The sequence below is a fragment of the Fundulus heteroclitus genome, chromosome 10, assembly GCF_011125445.2.
Source record: "Fundulus heteroclitus isolate FHET01 chromosome 10, MU-UCD_Fhet_4.1, whole genome shotgun sequence".
NCBI classification, from domain to species: Eukaryota; Metazoa; Chordata; class Actinopteri; order Cyprinodontiformes; family Fundulidae; genus Fundulus; species Fundulus heteroclitus.
This window is the reverse complement of record NC_046370.1, coordinates 15,770,453-15,786,681: the sequence shown is the minus strand read 5'-3', so window position 1 is coordinate 15,786,681 and position 16,229 is coordinate 15,770,453. Positions and strand designations below refer to the sequence as shown.

Below are 16,229 nucleotides of genomic sequence, written 5' to 3'. Positions count from 1 at the left end.
TTTGAGAGAAAGCTGGGACTTTTTGACGGACTAAACCTGAGATGATCAAGTTTTAGTCTCTTTAAAATGACGCAGAGACCAGTCAGTGAATTTTCACAAAAATACATAGAGTATGCTAAGGACAAATGATCCATAAACTACTTCTTGCCATGAGACTATAGAGATAGGCTTTAAAAATGTCCATAAAGTTGTAAGGTGTTCCTTAAGTTCTCCGAGCTTTAGAGAATAACTAACAGCTGTACAGAACAGGACTGAGAACATTAACCTGTTGGAAGTTGTTGTTCCTAGACCACTGCTGCTAGTCTTGCCCGTCAAAGTCAAAATAATTTTTTTTTTATGACCTGCTGCAGAGTCCACCATTAGAGGCTTTAGACCAAGGGGTGTCAAAGTCCAGTCCATTCAGATGAGTCCTTGGTCCAACACATCTGATTTAAATAGCTGAATTACCTCCTCTGTACGCAGTCGGGTTCTCCAGAGTGCTTCTTACCTGATCACCTGACTCAGGTGTGTTGAAGCATTTAAAAACTGCAGGACACCGCAGCCCTCCAGGACCGGAGTTTGACACCCCTTGGTCTAAGCAGCATTAAGCTCACTGCTTCTCATTGCCCCTTGCTGTGTTCTTTTGTTTGACTACCATTTGCATTACTCAGGAGGCTGTTCCCATTCCTCCCGTTGGTTTTCTTGAGTAGAATCTTTTCGTAATCTCTCTTTAGTTTTCCTTTTAAACACAAGTCTAACTTGAGTTCTCCTCAGCATCTGAGTCATTTATGACCCAATCGTGACAGTAGTGGCCTTAAATCACATCAACACAAATAAAGGAATTCTATGACTGTCCTTACCATTTATCTGATATGAGCATTAAAGTAAACACTCTAACTTGGTGGAATATGAGGCTGTAATTAATGGAAACTCTTATATTTTAAGCATTTTAATGTAAAAAAAAAAATAGTCTCCAAATAGGTTGTTTTATTAAGCTGGTCACTGGCCAGTTTGCACTTTTTAAAAAAAAATAAAGATGAGGCCAAAATAAAAGACCTACAAGCATGCAACCAATTAATTTACAGGTTTTTTCTTTTTTTCTTACAAAGTATTTAAATTGTTTTTGTTGTTTTGTTTCCTTCAATGAAAACCAGTTTTCCGAACCAAAGCCGTGATTTTTTTTTTACTTGCAGTATAAAAGTTAAAATAATAAATGACCTTAATACATACAACACTAAATCCTTTACAAAGACTGTGATCAGTTTTTCTCACTGTCTTCTCGGTTTTTGTTCTGTCTTAGCATTTCAGTGTCTTTAGAATACGCTTTATTATTTGTTTGATAGCTCAGTCTTTTCTTAGCTATCCTACTTATTTTCATTACATCGAGTTTTCCCCTGGTCTTCTTGTGTATCTTATATTTAATAGATCGGCCTTGTTTCAGTTCCCTTCTGTACAGTCTTTAGTTTATTCCCTGTGTCTAGTTATCCTCAGTTACATTTATTCTCTTCCTTGTTCCCCTGTTGCTCTCTCTCGCCCCCTGTTGCCACTCTCTCTCTCTCTCTCTCTCTCCTCAGTTTTTCCTCCAGCTCCTTCTCCACACCTGCTATCAATTAGTCAATCAACCCCTGGCCATCGTTCCAGCTCTCATCCTCCCGGTGTTTAACCTCCTCTCATTTTCTCACTAGCTGCTGCTTTCTACTGTTTGGGTCCTGTCATTTTGCATGATCGCATCCTTGCTTGCGTCCCAGATCTATGTCTTGTTTTTGCTCTGGCTCCTGCATCCTCCAGTGTGTTTTTTGTGAGTTTTGATTATTAAATCCACCAATCACGACTCTCTGCATTTGGGTCCTACAACAGCCACTACAAATCATGACGGTTTTAATGGCTACACAATACAAATACCCGACACCAGAAAAATAAATCTAGAAGGTTCTTCATATATTGATCAGGACCTAACAGAATTAATCGCAAAACGGTGGACCCGACCATTTTATACTCTAATTAAAAGATGCAATTCAAAGTTGTGAAAAAAATAGCACCATTGGAAATGCTAAAGTATCATGCAGGTAGTAATATTAAGGCTATATTTTCCCAATAAATGGTTCCCAAAGAAAGGGTTTTCTGTTAGATCGGGTCTTTAATCCCAGCTGCTGTGTGCTTTGTGCCAAAGCAACTTAATACAGCCGCAAAAAACAAGCGATGCTCACATGCATAATTAACGGTATTTTCTTCTGCTGTGATCCAAGAATTGCAAAGTTTCCAATGTTTTTTTTTTGGGCTGATTAAATTACAGAAGGCTTTGTACGATCTGAGCACAGCATTCCTCTCGTACAACGAACAGAAGACGGGTTGGGTCTTTAAAGTATAACCTCTCCCACTTGGAGCTGTGTCATTCTTTCCAACTGTGCGCCAAACTTCACAGAACGACAAGTGGAATATGAATCAACGGCAGACGAGGACAGAGTTCAAACTCAGCCAGCCAGTTAACAGGGCCAACATGTTAACAATGCAGCTAATTTATGAGCTTTCTACCAACAGAAATTGACAAATGTTACCCTATATTCTTTTTGTTAAAAAAAAAAAAAACTCTGCCAAACTAACCTGATGAATCAGTTAAGGTCGCTGGGAAAGAACCTTGATGGCTTTTTGAAAACCCTTATGTATTTCCAGTAATTTTTACGAGCTCAAAGAATTACATTTGGATGTTGAATTGTTGCGGGAAAATCAGAAATAAAATCCCTAATTTGCTGTGAGTTTCTCCACATCTAACACTGTCTGGCTGCACTAATCAAACAGCGGCCTGAAAAAATAGGATCTGGGTACAGAACAGTCGCGGTCACAAGTCAGCTCGAGGTCAATGCACTTATAATCAAGAACAGTTTCTTGCTACCATTACAGGACTCTGTCTTAAATACCTGCATTGTGATGAAAACGCGATACCTACATTTTATTGGAATTTTTAGTTATTTTTTTGTTGGGTGGGGTTCTACGCAAACATGCTGATTTTTGTTGGCTTTCCCTTGGTTTTAAATGGATAAAGATAAAGAAAATCCACTGATAAACCATGAAAAACACCTCTCCAGCAACGCAAGCAACCAAGGAACCTTTTTTTTATTTTATGTTTTACATATTCAGCTTTTTGAGCGCGTCCGCACACGGTTGCGTCTGTTCTCTTGTGTGGTCACGCGTGTTTTTATGGAGCGTAATTAGCCCACTAAGGGATCAGGTGAGGGCCTAATCCAAGCGGTCTTTAGCCGTCTGAAGGACAGGTGAAAGCGCGGGTGTTCAGTAACCCAAGTCGGCCAAAAGCATAATAGTTACTACTCTGTCGCGCGGACCTCCGCCTTACTTCACAGTGCCTGCGCTTGACCTGCTTGTTCACTCCGAGTGTCCATTTCCACAACAAGGGCCGGAACAAGAACAGGTTTGTGTGTGGTTAGACGGAGCCATGTGCGGTGAAATGTAACACCGGCCGACCGGGTACTTAGTTTGTTTCCTGTGTAAAGAAACACTCGAACTGTACGCGACATCAGAAATGGGCGTTAGATCAAAAAAAGTTAAGTGAAAGTGAACTGAGAAAACGCCAGCGAGTTTGTCTTAGATCCAGTAGCGTATAGCAGCCTCTATATTGCTTTGGTTTCCCTGGTAAGGAAGCGTAAAAAGTCTTAAGTGAATATTTTAGTTGGAGAAGCACAACCACACAATGAAAACCTTAGCAAAATCCAACAGCAAAACTGTTCATTTGAGTGCGTTTATTCAAAAACAGCTGCGATGATTAGAGGAACTCCTAGCAAATCCTGTCAAAGAAATGTAGCTAAAAGATTTTTTTCATGTAAGCTTTACTATTTAGATTTGAATAATCCACCAACTCCTGTTTTAGTACGACATGCCAAAGAGGTCCATTTCCCCCAGGCTGCTCTTAAAAACGGGAAAGGCAATGATATTAACCAGTCAACAATTAAAAACAGCGTTAATCTTCATCCGTAAGGAAAAATCTTCAAGAAAATAGCTACTGACCTAAACCTGCTTTGATGACAGTCAGAGCAGAAAATAAAAAAGGGTTCCAGCTGGAACCAACGGTAAAGCATTAAATAAAAAGCTAAACATTTATGAATTTAAAACATTGTAAACATTTTAAAAGTTATCATGTAAGATTAAAAAAGTTTTGTGATTAATTGTTTTCCGAAATTTCACCCAGGGAGAGCTGGAGGGTTTCACACTGAGGGAAACACTAAAACATGCTTTTTAGGGTCTAAAATTGCTCGCAGTTAAATAACCCGAGATAGTGAATACCACTCAATAAAATCTTGTCATTTTAGTAAATAAAGTCTTAAAATGAGATAAAATAGTTTTTTTTTTTTTTACAAATATTAAAGCTTAACAAGCTTATAAAAGTTTGAAATAGATAAACGATGCAAAATCGGTTTGAAATTAGTCAGAAAATCGTTGTACTACCAATGGAAGAAACACTAGAAACATCACAAACCAGTTTTAAAGCCGCATCGCTGCCATAAAAATAACTCTCATCTGAGGATTTCTTAAAGTTGCAAAACTAATTAGGGTACCATTAGGTTGTCTACGTGTATAAATCCGTACTTTCAGCTTTTAAACAATCCTATTGCAGATATTTCATAAACACACCACAGCAGTGGATTTTCTGAAACCGGCTCTATAGCCCAGCAGCATGGAGGCTGCTGCAGCTCTCCCAAAGACCTCGTTGGTTTGAGCAGCGCAATCTGGCTGACTTCTTGGTTTCGGCAATCATCGGTGAAGCACGAGAAAACACCTTTGTATGCCCTCAAAGCGACAACGAACGAGCCCAGTTCAATCACGATCTTAGAGGGAGGGAAAAAAAACACACACAAGAGCCGTAAACAGGAGGACTCCCAGGCATTGTAGAGGAGAGCTGACAAGACAAACTCCTGCAGAGAGGGCCGTGTTCTTGCAATAATTAATTCTTCCTCTTTCTAATTCACAGGTTGTTGTTTTTTTGTTGTTGTTTTTGTTGTTTGTTTTTTAATGGGCAGCGTTAAGGTGGGACCGGCGCTGAGGTCCGTCCTTGGAGCCGCGGTCCGGATTCCAGAGAATCTTGGCAACTCCTCGGGATAGATGGGACCCTCATGGATATAAAACCCCACAATGGATGAATAGGTAAACAGAAGAGTGTGAAAGAGTGATGGCAGAAAGAGAATGTTCACTCTCAGCGAGGCACAAAGAGGGCGGTGTGTGAGTGGGAGATGGGAGAAAGCCAAAATGCTTCGGAAAGGGGAGGAGAAGGGGTGAGCGAGAGAGAGGCTCTGAGGGGAGTTGTTGGTGAGTGAGAGTAAAAGTTTGGTCTTGGGGCTTTTTAGGCGGTGCGGCGCGTAGTGTTAACTCAATCAAAGGGTGAATTATACCTCCTGAGACACTCAGGTAACCTTTCATTATGGCCCTAATCCTTCTTAATAAGAGAGCCGAAATGTCGGCAATGCCCCATTAGACAGAGAGCCACTGAGAGGAAGAGCCATTATTCCCCACAGGCCTGCAGAAAATGTGAACACACCAACATTCGCTCACGGACTCTCGGCAGTGACGGATGAAATCAATCACGAGTTCGACGTGAGCTGCGGAAAGTCCCTCGGCGAGGAAAAGGAGACATTAAGGGAGGGTAAATGTGTGTTTACGCACAATCGCACACCGACTCTCTCAAAAGCAAAAGCAAACCAGGAAAGCCGTGAACGGACGTTCAAAACTTTATGGATGTCGGAGCCGGTTCTCTAAAGCTACAATTTCAGAAACGCGACCCTTTTCCGACGTATCTTTTTTTTTTTACGTTCTTTCTCGGAGACGCCAGAGTGGCCGAGCGGCGAGGAAAAACGGCACTGAGCCTTGTCGCCGCACACTGCTGGCCAGCAGGCTGTAAAAATGCTTACTACTATTTCCCTTTATTTGAAAGTAGGACAAACTCAAGCTGCAAATGTTTCTGGTCGTGGAAAAACTCAGGCGGTCACAGAATCAACCATCGCTCTTATTCAGCTATCGTTGCTTTAAAACTACAGCTAGCAAGCTACGAGCGACTTCTTCATTAGGCGGTCCATTCCCCGATCAAGCTAAGACTGTTTTGTTTAACTTGTTTAACAAAATATTGACAAAAAGGTTTAATATTATGTGCATTAGGTACTTCAAAAACTATTACAGTTTAATTCAGACTTTTGACTCAAGTCTATGTATAGAGATTTAAATAATACGTACATGCTACGGATAAGGCCAGTTATGTTAGAAGCTATAGGAATACATGATCAATTTCTGTGTTCTGTTTTAAATAACAAAAACTGGTTTGATCATGTTAAAGATTTTTGAAGTGTTTGCAAATACCATGAGCTTCAATGAACATTTCTGGCTTCTTAGCTAATTTAGTTTGGATATCTGCAGGAAGAAGGCTTTAAAAAAGGTCCAGTCGCACACAAAAAAAATACATGCTTACGGTTAATCTGAAGGCTCCGTTTAATAGAACAAATAGTTAAAGTATGTGTTCTGAAATAAATAGGGTTTTAAATGATCAGAGAAAACTTCCGCATAAACTCTTGACTCAGCAGAGAAAATTTGAGCCACAAATGATCTCAAATTTGTGGCTCATATGAGCCTACCCCCCCCCCCCTCCCGTTATTCCCAAAACAAACTTTGTTCCTACTGGGTCCGACTGAAGAAGCTAACGGCGCTCATGCCTTAAACGTGACACAAAATGAGGCGCTTGATAACATCTAATAAAACCAGGCCCGATGTAGCTTCCATAAATCAACAGGCTGTGCTGATTTCAGCAGCAATTAGGCTACTTCTGAGAGTTGAGATTCAAAATAAAGATTTCTGGACCGTGACATGTCTTTATCAGTGATGTATGGGAGGCCAAATAAGACACAAGAAAAACACTATCTATCACTGTGGCAATTTAATGACTCGGAACAGCATAAATCAGCTCTTTTCAAAGATTCTCAAAGACCCCGATCGAACGCCAAGTCCGTCCCGGACTCAGGCCGCGCTTTATTCATAGGGGAGAGAACCGAACGCAGTGCAACATGCGTGCCTGAAGACCAAAACTCATCAGCAAATGATGGCGTTCATAGCAAAGTGCTTATTTGGAGAAGCAGCAGAATGGTTCCTTTCCTTGATTAATTAGAAGTGCTAAGAAAACAAGCTGTGAGAATCATTATCAAAGAGTCATATCAAAGTAGAGAGGAACCAGGCTAATATTAGCCTAGCATCTCTTGTGTAAACATCCTCAACATGGGCCGTATGTTCCCGAGCCGGACGGCGCTTTATATAAATCTGAAACGGAAATGATAAGAACAGCTTTCGCTTCAAGCAGCGAAGGCCGGAGAGAGGTGGCCCAAAAATTCTGAAAGGGTCAAAATATTAGCCACTCAATAATAAAAAAAAAAAAAACATCCTTATATAAATCTGAAAAGGTCTGGTGAATCATGATGCTTTTGCAAACCATATATCACACATCCAGTTTTATTTGACATTTGATTTTTTTTTAGAGCTTTGCAAAAATATGAAGTTACCTTAATCAATTTGGGGGTTATTCTTATACTGATCCATTGCATCTCTTTTGAGATTAAATAATGAGCTTGATTTGTAAAACATAGAATTTTAAAATGGAAATACTTGAATTTGGAGGAAAAAATACACTAAATTTAAAAAGAAATATAACTATAAATAACTTGGGCTAAGCAGCTCATTGAAGCTAGACAACGTTTATTAAACTGTCTTGTCAACTTTTACTTCAGTTGCTTTTATGTTACAATGTGTTGTTGCACTTTAAGATGCCTTAATATCCTTAATTCTTGATTGCAAATCAGAGAAGTTTAATTTGTTGAAAAGTGGAAAAATAAACACGTCTCTCAAGTTTAAGGTATTTCATTTCTAAAAGTATAGCGCTTATGACATTTTACCGTCATGTATGCTTTGTATAAAGTTTTGCTTGCAATATAATGCATTACTCGCTTGCTTCGATTATACAGCCTAAAATCCGATTTGGACATAAAAAAAACAACAACATCCTGACATAAAGTAGGTTTTATTGCAGTTTGAGGAACGTTTACGCAAATTACGTTGTATAAGTTTGGTTTCCCCCCTCAATACATTATTTGTAAATAAATATTCACCTGTACCACTCCAGTCCGTAGTCGTAGTTGCGGTCGAAGAAGTGCGGCTCCGCTCCCACGGCCCTGATGTCCGGGTGCACCCGCAGGAACTCCAGCAGAGCCCGGGTCCCTCCTTTCTTCACCCCGATGATGAGAGCCTGCGGCAGCTTCTTGCTCCCCTCCCCGAGCGGGCTGACTTTACCTGCGAACCTGGGTGACGCGACCAGATCCGGCGGCGCCGGCGGAGCGGGGGACTCCTCTGGAAGCTGCCAAACCATGGCCCCCGCGCGCGCACGCGCCAGAGCCCCTCCGGCGACCGCGCGGCCAGCCGGGTCCGAACCGGCGCTCCATTCGCTCACCAGCCGCTTGGTCCGCGGGGAGCCTCTGACCGGCGAGGGCGAGGCGCAGCGCTCAGCCAGGAGGTGCAGGAGGATGAGAGGGGCGAGGAGGGAGCAGAGCATGACCACCGCCTTCCTGAAGAGGATGCCTCGGGACCGGGCGTCCAGTTTGCGGACGCGGCTAAAAGCCATACCGGCTCCGGTGAAGGAGCCACGGCCATGCTAAGCGAACATCACTGAGTCCACTTTCCATGAAGAAAAGTGCGGAGAAAAAATGTTCATCCGCGTGCGATGCGGAGCATGAACCCAGCAGAAATAACATGTAAGGCTGAAGCTGGACAGAGCAAGGTTAGGTAGAACTAATTTAACCAGTCAAAAGTGCTGCTTAGACTTAATAAGCACTCCGGTTATAGTCTGCTCCTCTGTCTGGATGTAGGATGCTCCTGATTCACCAGCTGCACGTGTAGAGTTGTAAACTTGTCTCACACGTCAAGTTCCATGACGGACACTTCTCCTGACCAATGAGAAGGAGAGGGGGAAACCAAGCACCCAATATGCTTCCAGGTAGGTGGAGACCCTGAACTATTTACATAATTTATGTAAACAGAAAAAAATAAAGTTGAAATCATCCATAAATAAGACAGCAGGAACCCTCTAAATTGTTAACAAATAATAATAAAAAAAACTGGAGAATACAATAACTGAAATGCATTTATTTAACTTATTTTCATCTTGAAGACACTCTGGCAACGTTGAATTGGATTTCCTAATTTAGGTAAAAACTAAATGTTTATTGAGCAAAGAAATTGAAGAGGATCTTACATGTATTTCAAGAAATAAGAGTTTTGTCGTTGTTGGGTTTTTTTGTGCATTTGCATCAAATGCACAAAAGCATGCAAAAAAAAATAAGTTATATAATTAGGTATGTAACTTCAAAAAATGTCTTCACAAATCAATGTCTAATCATTTTTATTTCTCTTTTGAAAGTAAATTGTTTGCGCTCAACAAAAACTGACCTTGTTTTACTCATTAAACAAACAATGCAAACAAAAATAGTTTTTCTTAACTAGTTTGGGACTACCTAGCCCATATGCTTGCCATTTTTTCCAAAATAACTAGCAAGATGCTTCTTATGACCATTTCCCAAACTCTGACATCACTTTTAGACTCATTTACGCAAAAAAAACACCATTGTTCCACAACTCTTTGTCTTAATTCAGGTGGTGTTTGGCAAACTTTAATCTGGCCTTCGTGTTTTTTTTAGACATTAAAGGCTTTCTTCTTCTCCCAGGAAAGTTAAACTTCCTGATGGCACAGGTGTCCATCTTCCTGCTGTAGTCTAGGGATGACATTTTAGAGTTTTTGGAGAAGTGGCTCTGACCTCCAGATTGAAACATGTGAACTCCAAATCAACTCTACAAATGAGGTTTTTGCAATATTTTTAATTACGATGTTAAAACTGTAGTAATAGATAGATCAAACGTTGAATAACTAACTTATTATTATCTTTTAAATATTTCAAACAGGTCTCAAGTCTATGCCAGTTTATTGCATGCCACAAAAAAACTGCTGGCCCAACAATATTCTTTATGCAATAATTCAAGAAAACAGTGGACAAGGTTAAATTAAGTGGAACATTTTATTTATTTATTTATATTACAATGCTTGATTTTTATTTTTTTTTATTTTTTTTTATAGTTCCCCTTGTTGAAGATCTATCACTCACACTTTTTGGCACCATCGCATGACACCAGCATCAAAGATTTAAGTTTAAAAAAAGAATAATAAGAGAGTTACATAATTTTAACATCACACCCACAAAATTTAGCTTGGGTTTGAAAAGCGCGTTAACATATTTTGGTACATTTGCCCTTAAAAGACATGAAATTACAAACTGTTGGAATGTTTAAAAATACTAAACAGGATTCATGGCCATAGTGGCATGCCTAAATAGAACATTCTAGAAAACACCTTGGTTGCCATAGTTGTTTTGTGGGGTGAAAACTAAATACTTTGGGGCAGAGACATACAGATCAGTTCATAGCACAATATTAAAGCTCATGAGACCAAGTTTAAACTCAGAAATATAATTGTCTGTTGTTTTAAGCAAAGAGCGTTACTTTAGCATCCCGCTTTAGTGTGAAAACCCTCAACACTAACGCCACTGAGTCAGCTTAGTAAGGCCACCAAGGAAGATGGCCTCTGTCAAAAACCGCTTTATATGACACACAGAAGAACAAAAAAAGTGAAATAATGATAGCGGAGCACATAATTCCTTTACAAGTGAACAAGAACAGAACCAAATGCTTCACATCTGCTCCTGCCATCCGAGTATTAGCATGAGAATGTGCAGGCAGTGCTTCAATGCTGCACAGCTCACTGCCCGAGAAAGCGGATGGAGACCTCAGCAGTGGGCCGCTTTGCCGGTGCCAGATGTCCCCCCGTGTTGTCGGGACAATGCAAGAGGGTGTCCGGCGTTTAACAAATCACACCCTGTGTCTTTTCTGCATGTCCTCGACACTGGAGACGTGTTCAGCCCCCTCAAACGAACCATGATGACATTTAACATTCCCTCACAGAGGTCAAATGGCTTCATGTCCTTAAATAGCAAGAATTCTTTCCATTTATGACAAATCCAAAGCTGAAGTTCTGTCAAATCGCGTTTGGAATACCTTCCAATTAAAAAAATTTAAAATTAATATTTAGGCTCCACCCTAATGCGCAGTATTGAAGTCTCCGATCCGTCGGCCTGGACCCAGAGGTCGCTCAATAAAGTGAGGGGCTCAGACATGATTGATGGGAGAATAGCAAAGAATGCAAAATGCATTTCCACAAGAAAGGTACACATTTATTCTGACATCTGCATCTTCACTTTCAGTGACTTTCTGTAGGAAGGAGTCGGATCAGAAACAGACATACAGTTGACAAAGCTTTAAAACGGTGTCGTAAAAAGAACAGAAAACACATTAGTTGTTGCCCCCCATATCCTGTCTCGACATTTTAGGCGTACCGTAAAGAGTAGCATGTTGACTCCATGTGTCAGGGAACATTTGCTCTGTAAAACAAAACAAAAAAAAGATTTCTCAAGACATTGATTGGCTATATTAAATCAAGTCTGCATCCAGCATGAAAACAGGCAGGGCCACATCGCTGTAACAGCAGCTTTCTGAACTGTATGGACTTCCACCATTTTTGATTATTTGTGTGTCGATGTGTGTCATTCTCTGTGTGCTTGTGGCTGGGCGGGGGAGTCGATGCACAGAAATGGGTTTGTCCAGCGCCGGGGTAAAGCGAGTGAGTTTGTCACCTGCAGGTGCGCAGCGGTAAGTGAGCCGAGAACTGTGGATGGCCTGCAAACCCGCAGTGCCCAAGAGCAGCAAAGGACAGGTGGACTCGCCTCCGGCATAGACACACACACGCGTGTGTTTGTCTGCCTGGGGGGGAGAGACAGACACAAGCGTGTGCGTCTATGGTAATGGGAAATGCTGCAATGAATTCAGATGTGAATTTCTAAAGTGCGTTAAAATTGTTGTTGTGGCTGAGGTGCGCGAGAGCCCATCGCTCGCTGGCAGCAGAGTCTCCCCCTGAGTTTTCCTGGGGAATTGTGGATGTAGACACTAGACTAGACTTCTGCTCTGGCCTGTTTATTGAATTTAAAATCTGAACCCAGGATCACCCCAAGACTCCTTACAGGCACTCCTTACAGGGCAGTATTGTAAACATAACCAGCCTATTATATCCTTCAGGGGGTTGTTCCATTTTATTTTTACTCATAGGGATTATTTCTGAAGTGACAGTTAAATAAATAAATATTATAAATATTTTACCAGAGCCAAATCTGCAAACTTTCCAACCCAAAGGAGCCACATTTCGCTTCCCAAAAACTAATTACTAATCATCCCAAACTGTGCTTACTATTTAGAAAGGAGTAAGAATTTCAAGCTAGATAAATATATACTTTCTTTTTTTTATTATTTTATTGCAGATTATGAAAGCTGTAATTGATTTTATTACTATTTTAAGGCCTTAGAACCAGAAAACATTTTAAAAAAAATTTTACAACACATAACAAAACCTATCTTGAGTTGAGTTTAATTAGCTGAGTATGTAATTCTGCCTATAAATTCAATCCATTAGTCCTGTAAGATTCCTTGCACTAACATTTGTTGAACTGAAGTCAATTGAATTTATTGCAGGGAGCTTATAAAATCTAAAGTACTGAATTAAAATTCCTTTCATTTTGCCCTTAGATGTAAGAATTTTTACAGTGTAAAACACAAAAAAATGCTAATTTGGTTCATTTTCACACTGCACAAATAATGCATAAAGCAATGAATAATCTTTTAGGTGGTAACATTCAAAAATTGTTCTTCATTTGAGATGGGAATAAGAATTTTAAAAGGAATTGATTTTGCAACACCCATTTGTGAGTGCAGCATTAAAATCTTTCAGTATTTCTACCTGGAGAGTGAGACTGCTTAAGTGTGGCTCTCAGACAATTGTCGAAACATGATACAATTTAAGAAGCTGTTTTGTTAGAAGTGTTAGGCCTTCTTGAGGTGTTATCGCTCCAGTTTTTTTGTTTGTTTTGTATTCTCTTTTCTTTTTAGGGGTTTCCTTATGTGGGTGTAGGTGTGCGTGTTATATATTGTACTTAGCGGTGGGGAAATAGGCAGGATTAAATAAGCTTATGCTTCTTTCTGCTCTTTTTCAGACATGTCAAGTTATTGTTTGTTTTCTGTTTGTTCACTTGATTGTTATTGATGTGACTGCTTTTAATTTGCCAGAACTATGTGTAATTGTATATTTTTGAAACATAAAACTCATTCATTCATTCATTCAGAACATGGCTCTTTTTTTTCTCTTTTTTGGGGGTCAAAGTTACTGAGTACCACCTTGGAGGGAGTGAAAAGCCACATGCGGCTCTGGAGCCACAGGTTGCAAACCTCCGTGCTTAAAGAAACGCCACAGCTCAACTTGAAGGTAGTAAACTTTTATTGCAGATCCGGATCTGGATCTGTTACCTAATCTTCTTATTATATTAGTCAAAAATCATTGTGCTATTATAGAATTTGAGCCAAATCCTAACATTGCAGCTGGTGTGAAATAGTTGCTGTGATTTTAACTCTAAACAACATACTCCTAATTGACTGGTGTGAGGCTAAAAACAAAATCAAAGTGCAATAAATATAGAACTGTAAAACTCTATTTCACTGTAATGTATTGTTTAGAAGGTAAAAACTCTGATCCCTTATTAAATACCTTCATTTTATAACCTGAACACAATACATATCCTGTGAAAAGTTATCATAAAGACGTGAAAGGTTTAGAACCCCTGGTAAAAAAAAAAGTGAATATTGCAATGCCGCTGTCGACATCAGTGGCGTCTGAGTCGGGACTCTAAAGCTAGGGCGTAACTGGTGCAATGTTTGTGCAGTGACACACATTGCCTTGAAAAAAAAAAAAAAAACAACAACAAAAAACAGCATTTAGTGTGTAATTACACACCCAGACATTGGTGCTTTAAGAAAAATGTGCAAGCAGTCTGGAGGGCATGTAAAAACGTAATTCGGCTTTCATCTTCGCCGTTTATCCAAATTGCAGCGCTATGGTTACACTGACGCAGCCGTTTTGGAATCTTGGATGCGGAGCTGGGCTTTTTAGGTCTAAATGGGAGTCCAAACACAAACTGTTTGTTATCCTTTTACAATATTGTTGCATTTTTTTTTTTTTTTACTTTGCATAATGAGCAAATTCTGGTGGAACGTCATGGGAAAGCGAGCGGGGTTCCAGGGCCAAGCCAAATAAGGAGCCACTGAGTTATCTGTGTCTGACGGTTGTTTCACAGAAATGTTTAAACCATCCCTAAAAAAAAAAAAAAAATGGTGCATCAGCTCTCCCTCAAACCATCAAGAGTGAGAGAAACTGTTTCCATGCCTGAGTCGGCCAAGTTGTTTGACTCAGTGCCTCAGCCATGCACATAATCTCCAGACAGGTTTATGAACTGAGGTTTGGGACCTGTCAGTTTGGAGGAGACATCTTTACTACCGACATTACAGCTTGACGTTTCGCAACTTGAAACCTGTAGCAGTAAAATTCAGCTTTTTACGTTATTTTCCAGACAACCTTATTTTTTATGTTTGGAAAGAAGATTAAAAAAAAATGTAGGAAGAAACAAACAAAATAGGTGTAAGAGGTTCTAAGGTGCAGAAATTGCATGGATTCCTAAATTTGATTCATTTTTTTTATTAAACTGAACCAAGAACTCAGCTGGACCCATTGGTGTAAAGTTGTGGAAGTTATAACAAATTTTTTTATTTTATTTATTTATTTCTGATAGTTATTATAGATAATATACGGTTCATTCAAAAAGAACATACCCTTTTTTATTGTCACACCAAAATGTTTTAGATCAGTAAGTAAGCAGTAAGTAAACCAAAAATTTAGTTTTCAAATGCAGCGAAAAAGTATTTATTCCTTAAACCATATAACTGGCTGGGCTACCCTTAACAGCAACAACTGCCACCCAGTGTTTGGGATAGTAAGTTGTGAGTATTTGCCATCACTCTGGAGAAATTCTGGCCCAGTCTTATTAGTAGTAATCGGCCCTAGATGTGACTGGTGAAATTCATCTCACTTTTCTAAAAATGCAGTTAATTCAGAATTTCAGAAAGGGGAGCAAATACTTTATCACGTAAGGCCAGGTTGGTTTGAAGAATTCTCTTCCCTCATTAAAATCTGAAAACTGTGTCATGGGTCTGATTTCCCTACTTGTTAATGAGCGGCAACAAAAAAGGCTTAACATAGAAGAAGTTTGTAGCTGGGGCAATTGTACATTTACATTTCTTTTTTTTTTTTTATTAAAACTAGCAGTAACATTCTTTTTATACATCCTTTAATATTTGCTCTTTCAAGTAGTCTAATTCCAAGTGTGTTTTCTGTGAGAGTACTCACTAAACGTGTAAGTAAAAACAGCGTGTTCTCTTTTTTTCCCCCCTTGTGCGAGGGGAAATATACTCGCTCTTATATACACAGCTGTTGGCAATTCGTCGAGGTTGGATTCGTCTGCTCCATTGGCAGGCCATGCGCTAAGCAGGAAGGGTTTCTATTGAGCACGGAAACCCAAATAAATTGTCCTCTTAATCAGATTAACGCACATCTGAAGTGGGCCGTTTTCTCGGAGTTGTCTCGAAACGTCAACATACATGCCTGTTTGAATGAAGCATACTAGCCATCACCTCTTGTTCTTTAAACCTTCACCTGCCAATTTTTTGTTTTCTAACAGGAAGAGAAGGTAGTTTCATATTGGAGACTTTTTTTGTTGTTGTTGTTGTTGTTGCTGTTTTTATATCCTAAATATCTAAGCTCTTATTATATCGTCCTTTTGATTGTATTGTTGGACCACAAGCCAACAGTTTATGGCTCATGGGTGCTTTTATATTTCATGTCACATTCCTTCCTCCAAGAGGCAGCAGGATGCAATTGATTATGTGAGAGGCAGGCAGAGAGGGTGAGGAAGTGCTCTGCTTGGCTTCTGCGGTTGTCCGTCTCTGCAGGCCGGTTATTAGATTTAAGCACAAGCTGGTGTGGGTACAGTGAGGTTAATTACACATATGGGTGGCTATGATGAGAACAATCATCCCAATTAATCACCTAATACGCTTGTCGGCTGACTCTTGAGCCTGGCGTCTTGGCGGTGTCAGCTTTCAAATGGTCTACGTGGTAAAGTATAGCCAGTGTTACAGTTTACACTGTTCCATCCTAAAATAGATTACCAATACATTAAGTG

General features: G+C 39.9%; 1 protein-coding gene across 1 annotated transcript in view; it reads right to left on the bottom strand.

Moving 5' to 3' along the window:
* The window catches only part of si:ch211-216b21.2 (heparan sulfate glucosamine 3-O-sulfotransferase 3A1), a 48,480-nt gene extending 39,612 nt beyond the window's left edge, over positions 1–8,868 (bottom strand). Inside the window, exon 1 of the mRNA XM_012871683.3 lies at positions 8,124–8,868. Coding sequence (XP_012727137.2) covers positions 8,124–8,632 — 509 coding nt within the window. The 5' untranslated portion in view covers positions 8,633–8,868. The remainder of the gene's footprint in view (positions 1–8,123) is intronic.
* Between the last annotated feature and the right edge of the window lie 7,361 nt (positions 8,869–16,229).